At 33.9% G+C, this 15,898-nt stretch overlaps 1 protein-coding gene across 2 annotated transcripts in view; it reads right to left on the reverse strand.

Annotated features, from left to right (window-relative positions):
* Positions 1-680: 680 nt before the first annotated feature.
* LOC105842482 (synaptotagmin-10) overlaps positions 681-15,898 on the reverse strand; it is an 81,524-nt gene continuing 66,306 nt past the window's right edge. For both annotated transcript variants that reach the window (XM_062672132.1, XM_038015368.2), the window contains exons 8-11: positions 11,559-11,679; positions 7,281-7,452; positions 6,140-6,340; positions 681-3,401 (exon numbers count right to left, since the gene is read on the reverse strand). In XM_062672132.1, the coding sequence (XP_062528116.1) occupies positions 3,398-3,401; positions 6,140-6,340; positions 7,281-7,452; positions 11,559-11,679 (498 nt within the window). In that variant the 3' untranslated portion in view covers positions 681-3,397. The remainder of the gene's footprint in view (positions 3,402-6,139; positions 6,341-7,280; positions 7,453-11,558; positions 11,680-15,898) is intronic.

The following is a 15,898-nucleotide window of genomic DNA, read 5'->3' on the forward strand; positions in this document are numbered from 1 at the left end:
TTTCATGTTGTATTTGTTATTTTAGCTGTTCTACACACACTCATCACTTTTAATTATTATTCTCATAATCCTCTCGCTGGTCTGCTGGAAGAGATTTCTTAAAGAAATAAGCAGTGTCTTTGTACATAATTTTCCTATTACTCTGTACTATGTCTTCCTTTTTGTGTGTACATAAATAAATAAATATATAAATAAAAATAAATAAATAAACTCACGGCCCCCCTGATGCTGAGTGGCTGCCAGAGCCCATGGACCACAAAACGTGAAGTCCAACACCCATCTTGTCAAACTCAAAACTGGCTCTTTCCCAAATCAAATTCCAATTCAAATCAAATCATACTAAATTTATAAAACGTTATTGCTTCGGTAGGTACATATATATTATTGTAATATAATAGCGTCAAGAATTGACGAACCAAGAGCGCGCTAAGGACTTCTTTAAATCCTCTTCAAATAAAAATAATATTATTACGAATGAGCATAAAATAGAAAATAAATGAATTTGAATTGTTTTATCGACGTGTTGTTCTTTGAATTTGATTGAACAAATTCTCAGTATTCTTTCGATTTCATTGCAGTTCTTGACTCGACTTACTCTTTGGAAGTGATGTAATGACATATTTGTCTTAGAATAAAATGTTAAGAAAACAAAGAGGAAAGATAAATTAAAAGACTTTCGATTATTTTTTTCAAAATTTCAACATTTTATTCATAAACCAGTACAAGTACTACATACATACATTTAGTTAAATCTAAACAGTTACAGTATAAAGACTTAAATAGATAATTAGTACGACAAAATATTTCATTTTAATCTCATACAAAAATAGCTATCCGTCCAAACCACTCGGAGATTCCGATGATGAAATTACAGATTACCTTCACAAGAACAATTTTTTAAATGACTTCAAGTTTACAATAAAATTATTAGTTAATGAAATCCCACCAGGAAGCACATAGAGTCTGAATGTTGACTACTAATAAAAAATATATGAGTTTTTAAATAACAATGACGCTGTAGACTCAATAAACCATTATGATAAAAATTCTCACAACATTTTGGGCTTAACAAATAAAGCGGTTATTGACGAATCTGTGTTTCATTGATTCTAGAGAGTAATATAAGCAAAAAGATTATCCCGACAAAATGCAAGGTATTGTTAATTTATTATTTATTAATTTAAAATTTAACGCAGGCAAAAGCGCAGGGTATGTGTAATCATTGATATTATGAAAAAAATATGTTTGGATCATAGTTTGACTTTAATTAATGTAATTTATTTAAAAAAAAATATTTGTTAATGGCGTTAGGAATTCGTCATATTTGATACAATTAAAATCATTGAATGCAGTTTTCAGTAGAAAAGTTTACATCAATCTTACATTTAAAAATATTAATATACTAAACATAAACATTATTGATACACATCGAAAATAGTACCAACAGCGATAATATATCTTAATATCGAGTAATAACATTTTTACCAGTAATTATAAAGAATTTATTTATCAAAACATATAGTGCGATGTAATTAATATTAGTATTTTTAGGGAAAACAATGTTAATCTTAATAAAATTCACTCATTATAACCAACTTTTTAGTGGACAATAAATTTAAAAAAAGGATCTTCAAAAAATAAGGAAAACAATTAGGTTCTTTTGGCAATGACAGTGGCAGCAATCTCACCGATTGTCATTTTAAGTAAAGTTACGTTTAAATTCCCAATTTATATACTTAAATTAATATAATTTTACACAACACTAATTTAAAAAAACAATCCAATATCATTAAGGAAAGAATCTAACCACAAATCTAACAGTAGTTACAGTTTTGGGGTTTTCTTTTTGACAACCTGCCATTGACATATGAATATAGTAATTTCATATAGTATAGATGCGATATGTTTTAATAATGATATTTTTTATGCATCAGTATTAATATAGAATTGACAATAGATTTATCTTTTTCGAATTGAAATTTAACTCAAACAAATAACTCATTTTCTTATTTTCCCCAATTTAAGTTCAGAAACCTTCGGTATTATATTTATTTATCTCAAAGTCTTTTCTATATTTTAAACACGATTTAAAGCTCCATTTACACTTTACAAAGATATGTGTAACAAAAACGGTCTTCTAAGTTGTGTCATAATTTTCATCTCATTTAAAATATCTTTTCTAATCTTTCTACTTTATTGTCCTCTGATCAAATGTTTTCAACATTACTTAAAATAAAAAATTAATAAACCAACACAGTGTCTCAATCATATTGAAATTCATGTAACAATCTTATATGAGATTCTTTATTTTTTTAAAATACAGACTTACAATGTTAGTATTGTAAAATTTTATATACACGAAATAGTATAAAAGCTGGGGTAAAGGTGCTTTTGTACAATAACTTTCAGGTGAAAGGGATCCCAGAAGCTACAATCATAATTTTCATACTACGGAAGAATACATAAATCTATATTATATTTGGAATATTAACGTCGAAAACATTAATACCATTTTTAGTTTTTAATACAGTTGAATGAAACTAATATACTTGAAAAAAGATCACACTCATGACCTACTTGATTTCCCGATTTTGAGATTAGCAGAACCTAAAGACATCATTACCTTGAGGTCTAAGTCTTAACTATACAGTACAGCAGCTGCACACCCTCCTAACCACAACGCATTACTGCTTCGCGGCAGAAATAGACAGAGTACTTACCTGTACAAGCTCAGAAGAGGTACTGCCCCCATTAAAAATACCTTTCGTCTTTATTCGGATTAAAGAAGACATTCATAGCACATGATTACGAATTAGTCGAATTGGACCACATTAGCTACTGGAATGCATTACTAGGTAAGTTTTGTTCAGGAAAATGCGACCTAGAAATTTCCACGAGAACATCTCGTATGATTCGGGGGCTTGTTGTAGAAATGTATGATTTTCTTTTAATTAACATGCGTCACAACAATCTAGCGATGTACGCAACCAGAATTAGTACCATATTTATAAAAGACATCCGAATATCAAGGGAAAATTATTCAGAGAATACAATTATACATAATTCAATATTCCTAACAATCAGGACTGAAGATATTCGAAAAGAAGTTACAATCCTAAAACGGCAATAAAACAGTTATACATATTATTACGCTACAATTAAAACAAATATTAATTATCTTTTTCTACTTTAACACATTCCTAGACTACTTTGGAACAACTTAACGTCGCTTCTAATGTTTTCATCTACGGTAAATGGACAAACAGTCATTTCATGTAATCAATGTTTACTATATAAAGATTTTGGCATCGTGAGATTTTGCCATTTTAACCAATTAAGCCCGCGTATTTGTCTGCCAACTGACGACTTGCCTATCAACCACCATCGCTTGATCTCTTCATCTGTGAAGAAAAAAATTGACGTTGTATGTATAACACTTAGAAAGAATCCAGATAATCTCTATATATAAAAATGCATTGCTGTTCGTTAGTCTCGCTAAAACTCGAGGACGGCTGAACCGAATTGGCTAATTTTGGTCTTGAATTATTTGTGGAAGTCCAGAGAAGGTTTAAAAGGTAGATAAATATAAAAATGCTCGGAATTAAATAAAATAACAATTTTGTTTTTCCTTTATGTGTCCGCCGTCGGACGGATTCCTTTTGTTTGTTTTAAGTTTATTTTATACAAATGTTTAGGTCTGCTATTTATCGATTGAGGCACTACGAAGTCTGCCGGGTCAGCTAGTTGAATAAATAAAAAGCTATACGTATTTACTTAGAATGTTTTTGAATTGTGGATTGATCGATTTTCTTTCTATATTTACAAAAATCATATTGTGAACTTAAGCATAGTAAATTCTATTAGTGTTTGATTGCGTACCCAAAATGTTCAAAGTAAATAAAATAATGATTGTAAAATTAACGATACTATTTTCACTGTATAAAAAAAATAACGTTCATAAAAATCACGAAAACAAAATTTCATTCGCTTATAAAAGTTCGATCAAAGCTTATGAGCGTGAGAGGACTCTTTGAACTCTAAAACAATTGTTTTCATTCAAAGTTACAAAGCAGCTTAGCAGAATAAAAAGCAATCGTTCTCGTGAAAAGCACATTTTCATACGATGCAAAAGTATTTGCTCTATTGATGATAGCTTTCTATATAATTTAACTTAAAATATTCAGCGGCGTTTTAATCTCAAATAAGATTAATACATATTTAGATATATTTTGTTTTACACATTCATCCGACCCCAAATAAGGTTGCCTTGTGTTGTGGGAACCAGAAACTGATTTGACACATCCTTAATTTTTTTTAAAATACATTTAGTGCGAGTTAATTTTGGTAGAGTCAAGATAGCTCTAGTCAACTTAAGCTATCATAGTAGAATACTATTTACGTACGACAGCGGTCCATGTGTGTTTTTTATTAAAAATATGAGTTTCACTTATTATAAAGTTAACGTACAGATTTCGTTGTTCGTACAATGACATAGACAGGTGGAACTCGAAGTTCCCTCGAGCTGCAGAAAGGATTACCGATCCCTAATTACTTCAAAAAGTGAATGCCGCCAAACCCGTGAGGTTTTGGAACGAAGTTCCTTATGGGACGATGCGGGGGGGTGCCCTAACCTTGTTACATTTTATTGTCGACCGGTGCAGCCCTTTTTTACCACAAGTACAATTAGGTTCGCCACAATAACAATTTAAGAAAAAGAACGTAATTGAGAAATCATCAGTGCTACTACAATAAGAACAATTTGTTGATTTGGGACATCATACCTAATCATCACAATATTGACTTTTTTTTTTATTGCTTAGATGGATGGACGAGCTCACAGCCCACCTGGTGTTAACTGGTTACTGGAGCCCATAGACATCTACGACGTAAATGCGCCGCCCACCTTGAGATATAAGTTCTAAGGTCTCAAGTATAGTTACAACGGTTGCCCCACCCTTCAAACCGAAACGCATTACTGCTTCACGGCAGAAATAGGCAGGGCGATGGTACCTACCCGCGCGGACTCACAAGAGGTCCTACCACCAGCGCGAGCTAATTTTGGTAGAGTTAAGATAGTTCTAGTCAACTTAAGCTATCATAGTAGAATACTATTTACGTACGACAGCGGTCCATGTGTGTTTTTAATTAACAATATGAGTTTCACTTATTATAAAATTAACGTACAGATTTCGCTGCTCGTTGAATGACATAGACAGGTGGAACTCGAAGTTCCCTCCAACTAGAGAAAGGATTACCGATCCCTAATTACTTCAAAAAGTGAATGCCGCCAACCCCGTGAGGTTTTGGAACGAAGTTCCTTGTGGGACGATGCGGGAGGTACCCTAACTGGGAAAAAACGTCTATAGGGACTCAACACGTCCGTAACGTAAGATTTTTATGATTTATGTCTTAGTATGATGGCTGTACAGTGTCTAATGTGTACGTGATGGCGATTATTATTATTATTCATATATATAGCTGCTCTTTGTATATTATTAGTATATATTTTTTATAAATCATTGTGAATAAAATAAAGTTGATAACTTTGTAAAGTAGTTTTTTTATCAATAAAAAATCATAATAAAAAATGTATACCCGAATAATTTTTTTTTTTATACCTCGAATAGAACTTAAAATTAATATTTTTATACTAAGGAACTTCGTTCCTATCCGGTGTCCCAGGACACCACACATCTTTTTTTCATTGTATTGTAAAAACGTCTGTCTCGTGCCTCAAACCGGTTTGATGCAGTGTTATGTTACATTTTATTGTCGACCGGCGCAGCCCTTTCCTTTACCACAAGTACAATTAGGGTCGCCACAATAACAATTTAAGAAAAAGAACGTAATTGAGGAAACATCAGTGCTACTACGATAAGAACAATTTGTTGATTTGGGACATCATGCCTAATCATCACAATATTGCATGTCATCAATCATGTCATGTCATGTCAAAAAATAGTTTTAATGAGGAATGCAATGATTCAATTAAACTATGGTCTAATCAAGAATAAAAAAAAATGCTCTACCCCTTTTTCGCAAAAAGAGCTAATTTACAATATATGTACAACATATAATTAGTGAACGTTCCTATTCTAGATGAATCATTAACCTAAAATTCTACCGATTTAATTCTTACCTTCCATTTAAACAGCTCAGACCGGCATTTTGATCATTTTTGTTTGGTTGGGAGACGTTAGTTGGTAGACTTTTGTTTAGAGGATACCACTGGGCGACCGGCTTGCGGGGGTTGTCGAGCATCTCCAGCCAATGGTCGCGGCCGATTCCAATCAAAGACGACCCGATGGCCGTGCATCCGATCAATTCGTTGGGGCTGAGTCTGTGAGATAATCCGTCTATTTTATTAAGTTTCATTAAGGATTTTTCTATTGCAGGACAATATAACAAATAACAAATTATTTTGTTACGTCATGAATAAAAAAATGTATGTACTTTCTGAACTAGTCATGATAATAATCTTCTTTTTTTAACTGAGATACTCTAGTCAGAAATACAACACACAACACAATAAAAAGTGTTATATTGTCATGGATTCTTGATATATGTATATGCAAATTTTAAAATCAATCGAACATCTTTAATATCGTGAAAAAAACATGGAAATATCCATTACATAAACAGGTACAGATTAACCTAATAAATGCGTGCTAAGCATGATTATTCAATTCCATATATAGGTATCACCACCATCCTGCCTATTTCTGCCGTGAAACAGTAATGCGTTTCGGCTTGAAGGGTGGGGCAGCCGTTGAACTATTAAAAGTGAGACCTTACAACTTAAGTCTCAAGGTGGGTGGCGACATTTACGTTATAGATGTCTATGGGCTCCGGTAACCACTAAACACCAGTTGGGCCGTGAGCTTGGCCACCCATCTAAGCAATAAAAAAATACATTTTAAAGTGAAACTTTTGTTACATCGTCTCAAACTTTTTCGTCTGTGTGTTGCATGTCGCGTGACGGTCGGCCGCGGAGTAGGGATAAAGTGATAGGCGCTCGTCAGAGCAGCCAACGCCAATATGGCGGCGCCTATAGTTTAAAGCAGCTGACCGTGTAATGTATAGACTATTACTCATTTGTGCCAGTGCTCCACGCTATTTTGTTTGTTTATTTAATGTAAATGTTTGTTTGTTTAAGATAAATGTTGTTTGTCAGAGTTAAATGTCTATAATGTGAAAAAAAGTTTCACTTTTACCGTGGTTTTATAAAACCACACAATCCATTTTTTTGTTTCGGTTCCTTCTGGACAATTTGCTCTTACCTATCATAGTCGATAACTTTTACGAGCAGAGTCACATCGAAGACGTTCTCAGACGGTAGATCAAAGACGAGAGCTTCATTGTACACCGGGCACAGGGTATTCTTCTTAACTGTGGTCTTCTTCTTTTTAATGCGCTTGTTCTGGCAAATCAGGCAGATCTTCACGTATGGATCTATTTTCGAAAAAAAAAACGGTTACGTTTAGATTCAAATATAAATGTAAAATATATCTAAAAAGTAGACGTGGCCTAAGGAATAAGACCCTGATTATTCCCGCAGGCGGGTACCAATTTTTCTAATGAAAAACGTACTTAACAAAATTTTCACAATTGACTTCCACGGTGAAGGAATAACATCGTGTAATAAAAATCAAACCCGCAAAATTATAATTTGCATAATTACTAGTGGAAGGACCTCTTGTGAGTCCGCGCGGATAGGTACCACCACCCTGCCTATTTCTGCCGTGAAGCAGTAATGCGTTTCGGTTTGAAGGGCAGCCATTGTAACTATACTGAGACCTTAGAACTTATATCTCAAGGTGGGTGGCACATTTACGTTGTAGATATCTATGGGTTCCAGTAGCCACTTAACACCAGGTGGGCTGTGAGCTCGTCCGCCCATCTAAGCAATAAAAAAAACCTAACATTGTTAGGTTTCGAAAGTTAGGTTTTTCACCATCTATCGACGAATAGCCCAAACGAATATCAAATGATCTAGTAACATCTAAAACACTCGAGAAGTACAACGCCATCTATTGTCAGATAGCGGAAACACACATTGAAAATACTCGACTTGTAAGGAATGTTCTCGATAATTCTAGGGATGTGGTATCGGCTATAAAAGCGTTGAAACGATGGCACGCAGTCAGTCAGTAATCGGAACTACTCGAAGCGAAACAGCGAACGGATCACCTGAAGCGAAGCGAAAGAAGCGAATTGAGAATTTTAAAATGTTTGTGAAGTGTTCTAAGTGCAAATACAGTTTTAAGTTGTACTTTGGTGGAACTTTTTATTTATCCCGAACCCCAGCGTGCAACAGTATTCTTGTACAAATATGTTTCTTAGAATTATTACCCCTGCCTATCCACTGTTAGCCTAAGGAACTGTTCCAGCTATGCGCGAACGTGTGGATAAAACAATACTACAATACGATAATAGCAAATGTGAAAAATAAAAGAGATAAATACGATTGTACAAATACGAATAAAAGAATGTTTTCTTATGTATTTGTTAACAGATTTTCTTTTCTTATTTTGTTTAGTTGTTATTAGCGAGCCATAATCTTGAATTTTTGTAATAAAAATTGTTTTCTCGGTAATGCCAATAACGAAAGAAACAAAAAGAACACATACATTGGATCGAAATCATGAAGTGTCAGTTATTTAGGTCGAATTTCGATTATCAGACCAGCACTAGTTTACTTAACGCACCGATTCATCGAAAACAAGAAATTAGGCTACAAAATAACCACTCTTGGTATAAAGTGGAACATTGTTGAGGTCACCGACATCTTTCATTCGGCTGCCTGATGTTTTTATGGGACAAAGATCAGAGCAGGCTCTGCACCTGTTGTTGGAATGAAAAATAATGAAATAAATAAATAAGTTTTGCACGAAATTTGACTGGAAACTTTCATTTAAACGAATTCTCAACTTTGAAAATACCGAGCTCATTCAAAAGCAAATAGTGTATTGACTTCAAAGGTTACACTGTCGTCAATCTTGATGATCACCGATCTATGTTTGAAGATGGCATTAGAAGAACAAACAATGCTATAAACTGTGGTAATAATTGGGAAATTTATTACATAAAACAGCATTTGTGGTTTTATATCTTCGTCCGAGATCGTGCCTTTATGAAGAAAATTCTTCGTGCAGTTTTGTTAATTTTCCAAAGAAAATCATTCCTAATTTCATTTTTTAACAAATAAGTTTAATTGATAGCTTTGTTATTTTTTATTTTGAATCAGAACATCAACGAAATGCGAAAACGAACCTACAGCTGCTGAAAACTGTATCCGTATCGGTCCTATCGTTTTATTTGTTATTCAAACAATATTAATAAATGAAATTAAATTAATACCAATATCTTTTGCAAACAATATGTATGTAGCTTGAACCCATCAGTATTGTCTGTTGAGAGACATCTCAATGAGGTCGTAGGCTCATTCTTATTCTGTACCTTAATGACAGAGAAGAACTTCTACAGAAAAATATCACAACAATACATCGTAATTCCCGCAACAATAAAACTCCATTATCGATTTTACTTATAAATCTATCTTGCTCGTGTACTCCGGAAGATTAATAAGTGCGAGCAGGTCAGAACGACAAGTTTGATCATGAGTGATGAAGGGCATACGTGACCAACTCGAACTGAACGTACTTAGGAATACTTCGAATTATGTTTGTTTTGATTATGATTTATCTTTGAAAACGAGGCACGGGTACTGAAAAGTTCAGATTGATTCTGTCAAATCAGAACTTCAGTAGAGCTGGGAAAACGTCTGTGATAGTTAAATAGATTATTGCGCTAACATAGAACATTCTAGTATGTCGGAGTAAAATTTATCTAACGTAACGCATTGACACTTTTGAGAATAACTTGTGCATTTATGAAATTACATTGTGGAATATAAATAATATATTATAAATAGTATATAGATAGAATTATAAATACTAGAGGTCCCGCAGTAGTCGAAATTCGACTATAATTAATTGGAATTGTAAGCTTCTACACTATTATGATTGTATTTTATACTTCTATAATCACAAATTTCGCCAAGACTACACTATAAAAAATATTAACAAAGACAAACAATATTTAACCTATTCTCAATTTGACAACAGACGTTAGGAACAAAAGTTTGACAGTAAATAGTATGCATGCGTGTGTGCGTCAAATACATGGTATGTAGTGTGTGTAATGTTTTCTTTATTGATTTAATGTATCTATTGTGCATTATTTTAAAAAAAATATTAGCATTGTGCACTTCTTCTCTGTATTCTCTATAAGTGTGGAAAATTTCATACTCCTCCGTCCGCGCAATTTTCGTAAAAAGGGATACAAAGTTTTTGCTTCACGTATTAATATATAGATTGTTTAATTAATGTAGAGATCACACTCTCCGCTGCATCATAAGCATCGTTTGACTGTATTTTTAATTTACTCGAACACATGAATGTCACATAATTTGAAATAAAATCTCAATCGTTTCATTTAACGATTAATTCACCTTTCAAACATCTTTACGGCAGCATAAAACACGGGCCAATAGTCCGTCGATCTCAAAATACGTCACCGGTGAATTAATGTCCTTGTCCTACAACATACCACCTTACTACTTACTACCATACTACTTGAGGTTTTTTTTATTTTGTCTTTTACCCTTGTAGGTAGACGAGCATACGGCTCACCTGATGGTAAATGGTTACTCATGGACGGCAGTAATACCATGGGCAGAGCGAAGCCGTAGCCTAAAATGACGAACCAAATAACAAACAGTGGTATACAATTTTGCATCTCCATGCGCCAATTACGTACCATAACAATACTAGAGGATAACCGAGCTTTTCTCGGTATTTTTCTTTTTTTGATAAATTGTGTTTTTTAGAAATTATATTTAAATACAAATTACATATTGATATTATATTATATTATTTGTTATTTTCATTCAATAAAAAAAAGTTTATGTTCATGTTAATTATCGATAAAGTTGATTATTGAAAACACGAATAAAACAACATTTTCTGAAAATAATTCGTAGCTAGATCGATTTATCGCCCCCGAAATCCCCTGTATACTAAATATAATAAAAATCGTTGGAGCCGTTACCGAGATTCAGATTATATATATATATTTATATACAAGAACTAGACGATGACCGAGCTTTGTTCGGTTTTTTTTTATAACGCCATCTTGTTGTGTCTTTAAAGCGGTTAGTTGCCCTCAATTAAGAAAAATAGTATTTTTATTCGCCAATAGATGTCGGGAAGAGTTGATTATTGAAAACACGAATAAAACAACATTTTCTGAAAATAAATCGTAGCTAGATCGATTTATCGCTCCCGAAATCCCCTGTATACAAAATTTTATAAAAATCGTTGGAGCCGTTTCCGAGGTTCAGATTATACACATACATATATATTAATATACAAGAATTGCTCGTTTAAAGGTATGAGATAAAGTTCGTCAAACGAAAGTTTTGAACAACGGTTTCGCTGTTTACCATTACCGATGACAATTAACAAGACCTTAAATGAAAAATTATAAAGCTTTACCGGAAGATCCATTAATATCCATCGCCTTCAGATTCCTGCCTTTGATGACGGTGACAGTTAGACGACCAGCAGTGGGCAAGTAGCACAAGGACAGCATTAGTTCACCAAGATCCTTCTTCTCCTGTGAACAAAAGATATAAAATCATATTATATCATATTTCATAGATCTTTTTTTAATATGGTTAATAAATCGTAATATAAATAAATAAATACTACTGGCGTATCTTTTTTGGAATTTCCGTAGATGAAAAACTGTATGAAAAAGATCGCTTTTAGCAATAAGACTGCCTATTGTAGAAATCATACTTTAGGCAGGTAGGTTGACTTAGTTTCAAATTTAATTATTTCTTTGTTGTTGTCTTCTCTCTCTCTCTCTCTCTATTTGGGCGCTGTCTTTGGTGTCCTATTAATGTATATATGGCTTAATGATCTCACGACCTGTCTGGTGGTAAATGGACAAAAGAGTCTATATTTTTTCTCGACCAACCACGTCACGATCCCCAGAAACGTTACGAATACACGCAGCATCTCATCTATTAGGCCGTAGACATTTCTTCGCTTTAAGCTGATATGCCTAAATAATTCTCAACCTTCAGTAGAAAATGCTGTTTGAGGGTTTTTTTTATCTTTCAGTGAGAACGTCATATACACATGTATGGTCCAATGGCTATATACTAAATATACCACGTTGTATTTGAGATAGCTTAGTGTTATAGTTAGAAACGCATTTGATGTTCTGGATCTGATGTATTATTCTTGTCTCATATCTGTTTCCGGCGCACTTATACTAGATCGCAAAATATAGAACGTCTATTCATTATCATTCGCTATGAAGTTGCTTCGCTAAAAAATTCCTGCTATTATAATTAAGCGTACATAATAAAAGGAAACACGACAGGAAAAAATGAACACCAAAAGGTAAAAATAACTCGTTAAAAGCGTAGGTGGAGCCCATTATGAATATATTAAATGTGAACCTGAATAACTATTCGTGAAATTTCAAGGAAAACTGTTTCGTGTTACGTCATCTAATGAATCCATCTGATGAATTATATTATTTTAATTATCCTAATTATAACTTTCAGAACGATTTTGTATTTCGATATTTAAAAAGAATCGGTGGACCGGTCACATCTGTCGAGCCAGCGACGCCAAGTGGGGGAGGAAAGTCCTCGAATGGAGGCCATGGATGGGTACCAGGAGCGTGGGGCGTCCTCCAACCAGGTGGACTGAAGACTTAGTGCGCACGGCGGGAAGTCGTTGGATGCGGAAGGCGGAGGATCGCATGATGTGGAAGGCATTGGGGAAGGCCTATGTCCAGCAGTGGGCAGATAAAGGCTGATGATGATGATCATGATGGTGTTAACGAATTATCACGAATATAAAAATTTTAGTTTAGTTTTCATAAATACTAATGCACAAAAAATAATAAATTTAGATTTGAGCTTGAAGGCTGAAATTTTCATCTGAACAAACTTTGTGTTTTCGCATTTTCAAGACAATTTTGGTTAAGTATCGTTGTTATATTAAAATGGGGTAGGGGATTAATTGCTACAGAAATGTTATCGCAACAATATGGCTCACGTTACACAAAGCAAGTCTGAAGCCGAGTACAATCTTTGAAACCCTCAACCCATTGCGCTTTCCTCTATTGTATTTTTAAGACAAATATTTTTGCACCAGACTATCTATAAGTAAAATGAAGCGTTCTCTATATGAGACCGAAAGAGATCTAGCTGTTTCATGTATTACAGAAAAGGCAATCAATGCAGTGTTTTTTTTTTATTGCTAGATGAATGGACGAGCTCACAGCCCACCTGATGTTAAGTGGTTACTGGAACCCATAGACATCTACAACGTAAATGCGCCACCCACCTCGAGATATAAGTTCTAAGGTCTCAGTATAGTTATATTCTTAGTATAGTGTACTAAAGAATCCGAAGAAATCGTATCTTAAACTAAAAGATATAATTAGGGCAATTAGTCAATACTAGTGGTCCCGCAGTAGTGGAAATTCAACAACAATTAATTGAAATTTTAAGTTTGATTATAGTGTAATATAGTTTTTTTTTTTTTTTTTATTGCTTAGATAGATGGACGAGCTCACAGCCCACCTGGTGTTAAGTGGTTACTGGAGCCCATAGACAACTACAACGTAGATGCGCCACCCACCTCGAGATATAAGTTCTAAGATCTCAGTATAGTTGCAACGGCTACCCCACCCTTCGAACCGAAACGCATTACTGTTTCACGGCGGAAATACGCGGGGTGGTGGTACCTACCCGTGCGGACTCCCAAGAGGTCCTACCACCAGTGATATAGTTAGACAATCTAACTGTATAGTTAGCTACGAGTATTGTTTTAACAGAGTACCAGTAGTAGCTACTGTCAAAGACTTCTCTCATCACAGATTTCGCCAAGACCACACTTTAGACAATTAATAATAAAGACAAACAATATTTTTCTCAATTTGACCATAGACTATAAGCAATAAGAAAAGTTTGACAATAAGCAAACAGTATGTGTGTGTCGAATACATGGTAAGGTGTGTAATGTTTTATTTATTGATTTAATGTATATTTTATGCATATTAAAAAAAAACATTAACATTCTGCACTACTTCTCTATACTCTCTATAAGTGTGGGAAATTTCATACTTCTCCGTCCGCGCAATTACCGTAAAAAGGGGTACAAAGTTTTTGCTTTACGTATTAATGTATAGACAAAACCGAGAACGTTGATGCGCATTTCAAAAATTACCCCATAGACATCTTTTTTTTTGATACAATTTTTCCTTATTAGGAAAGGCAAGGGATCTAACCCCATACAGCCTTAGTCAACCCAACACTGAGTTTCTCGCCGGATCTTCTCAGTGGATCGCGATTCCGATCCAGGGGTAGATTTATCAAAACACTGGTCATACTAAATAGCAGAAGCTAGTCAAATATTTCAGATCGAGCCCCATGAGCTCATCAGTGAGCGCGTTAAGTCAAAAGCCAGATACATATCCTATATACGCCTCTAACCTCCTACAGGACAGCTCGTAGGAGTTTCCCTCCTAGACGCGGACACCTAGTAGGCGTTTCGAGCCCTAACTTAAAGCCGAAAATAAAGCAAGATACATAACGCTACGTGACAATTTCCATCAGTCAAAACCCACAGCAAACTGCGATTAGAAACTTCGTTAAAAAGCGTATCAGTTTTGCGCGACGAACATCGACATATGTCAGTCTTCGACCCATAAACTATCTCCTCCATTATCTACTGTTATAAAGGAGCAAGGACCGAAATGTTTTTTGTAAAAATATTATTTATTACTTGCTTGTTTACAGAACGTGAAAGCGTAAGTCACACCTGGTATTTAAAATAAGACGTATTTTTGTTAAAGACTATTTTTTTTTATCCGAAAGGAGTCACTGAACTCAAACTTAATCTCAAGTGTCAATTAAATATTCGCTTTGTTTCAATGTTTCGGTATCTCTTAAAAGAAGATCGTATTATATTACGATGTTAAATACGCGAATATTTACTTTCACAAGAAAACGAAGTCGTAGCCTAAAGATGTGAAAGATTTGTGCCGTTGAATTTTAAAAAATGATTACGAAAGTTCTTTTAAATTAATAAAAACGATGATTCATTAACATTTTTTACTAATATATAAATTACTCAAATTATAAATTCACTACATCAAATCTAATAATTCTCACACTCTTTCATATCACGTCAAATCAAGCTATGGTTGGAGCTTCGTATTTTTTACCCTCAAATGACGTCATAAAACGTAATAAGCACCCTTCGGTAGAGTTTCGCGATAATTTTAACCAACTGTATACCTTATTCAAATTCAAATTCAAAATCATTTATTTCAACTTAGATGTCAGTATAAAACACTTGTTGAATGTCAAAATATAAATAGCAATATTAACTCTACCACCGGTTCCAAAAAAAGCCACAGTCCTGAGAAGAACTGGCGAAACAAACTCAGTGGGCTTCTTTTTTTTTGTTTTTTTCTCAAATTTTTTTTTTTTTTTAATTGACGTATAAATAAAGCATACAGATGTTATTCTATTATACATATCGACGCTTGAAAAGCAAACGTGACTAAGCGACAATGCGTGAACTTTACAGTAGACTAATTTAAAGTTAAAATACCTGAAAAAAATTCTATTTTAACGAATCTAGCTGTAGGATTGAAATTATTTTAATAGACATAGAAATATATTTTTTTTTTGCGCATCGAATATGGTTATTGCCTGTCATTTATGTACAAAGCAGTTATTGTCGCTTAGTCACGTTTGCCTTTCAAGCGTTGATATGTATTATAATTGAATCTTCTTATC

This window comes from Bombyx mori, chromosome 14, assembly GCF_030269925.1.
Source record: "Bombyx mori chromosome 14, ASM3026992v2".
NCBI classification, from domain to species: Eukaryota; Metazoa; Arthropoda; class Insecta; order Lepidoptera; family Bombycidae; genus Bombyx; species Bombyx mori.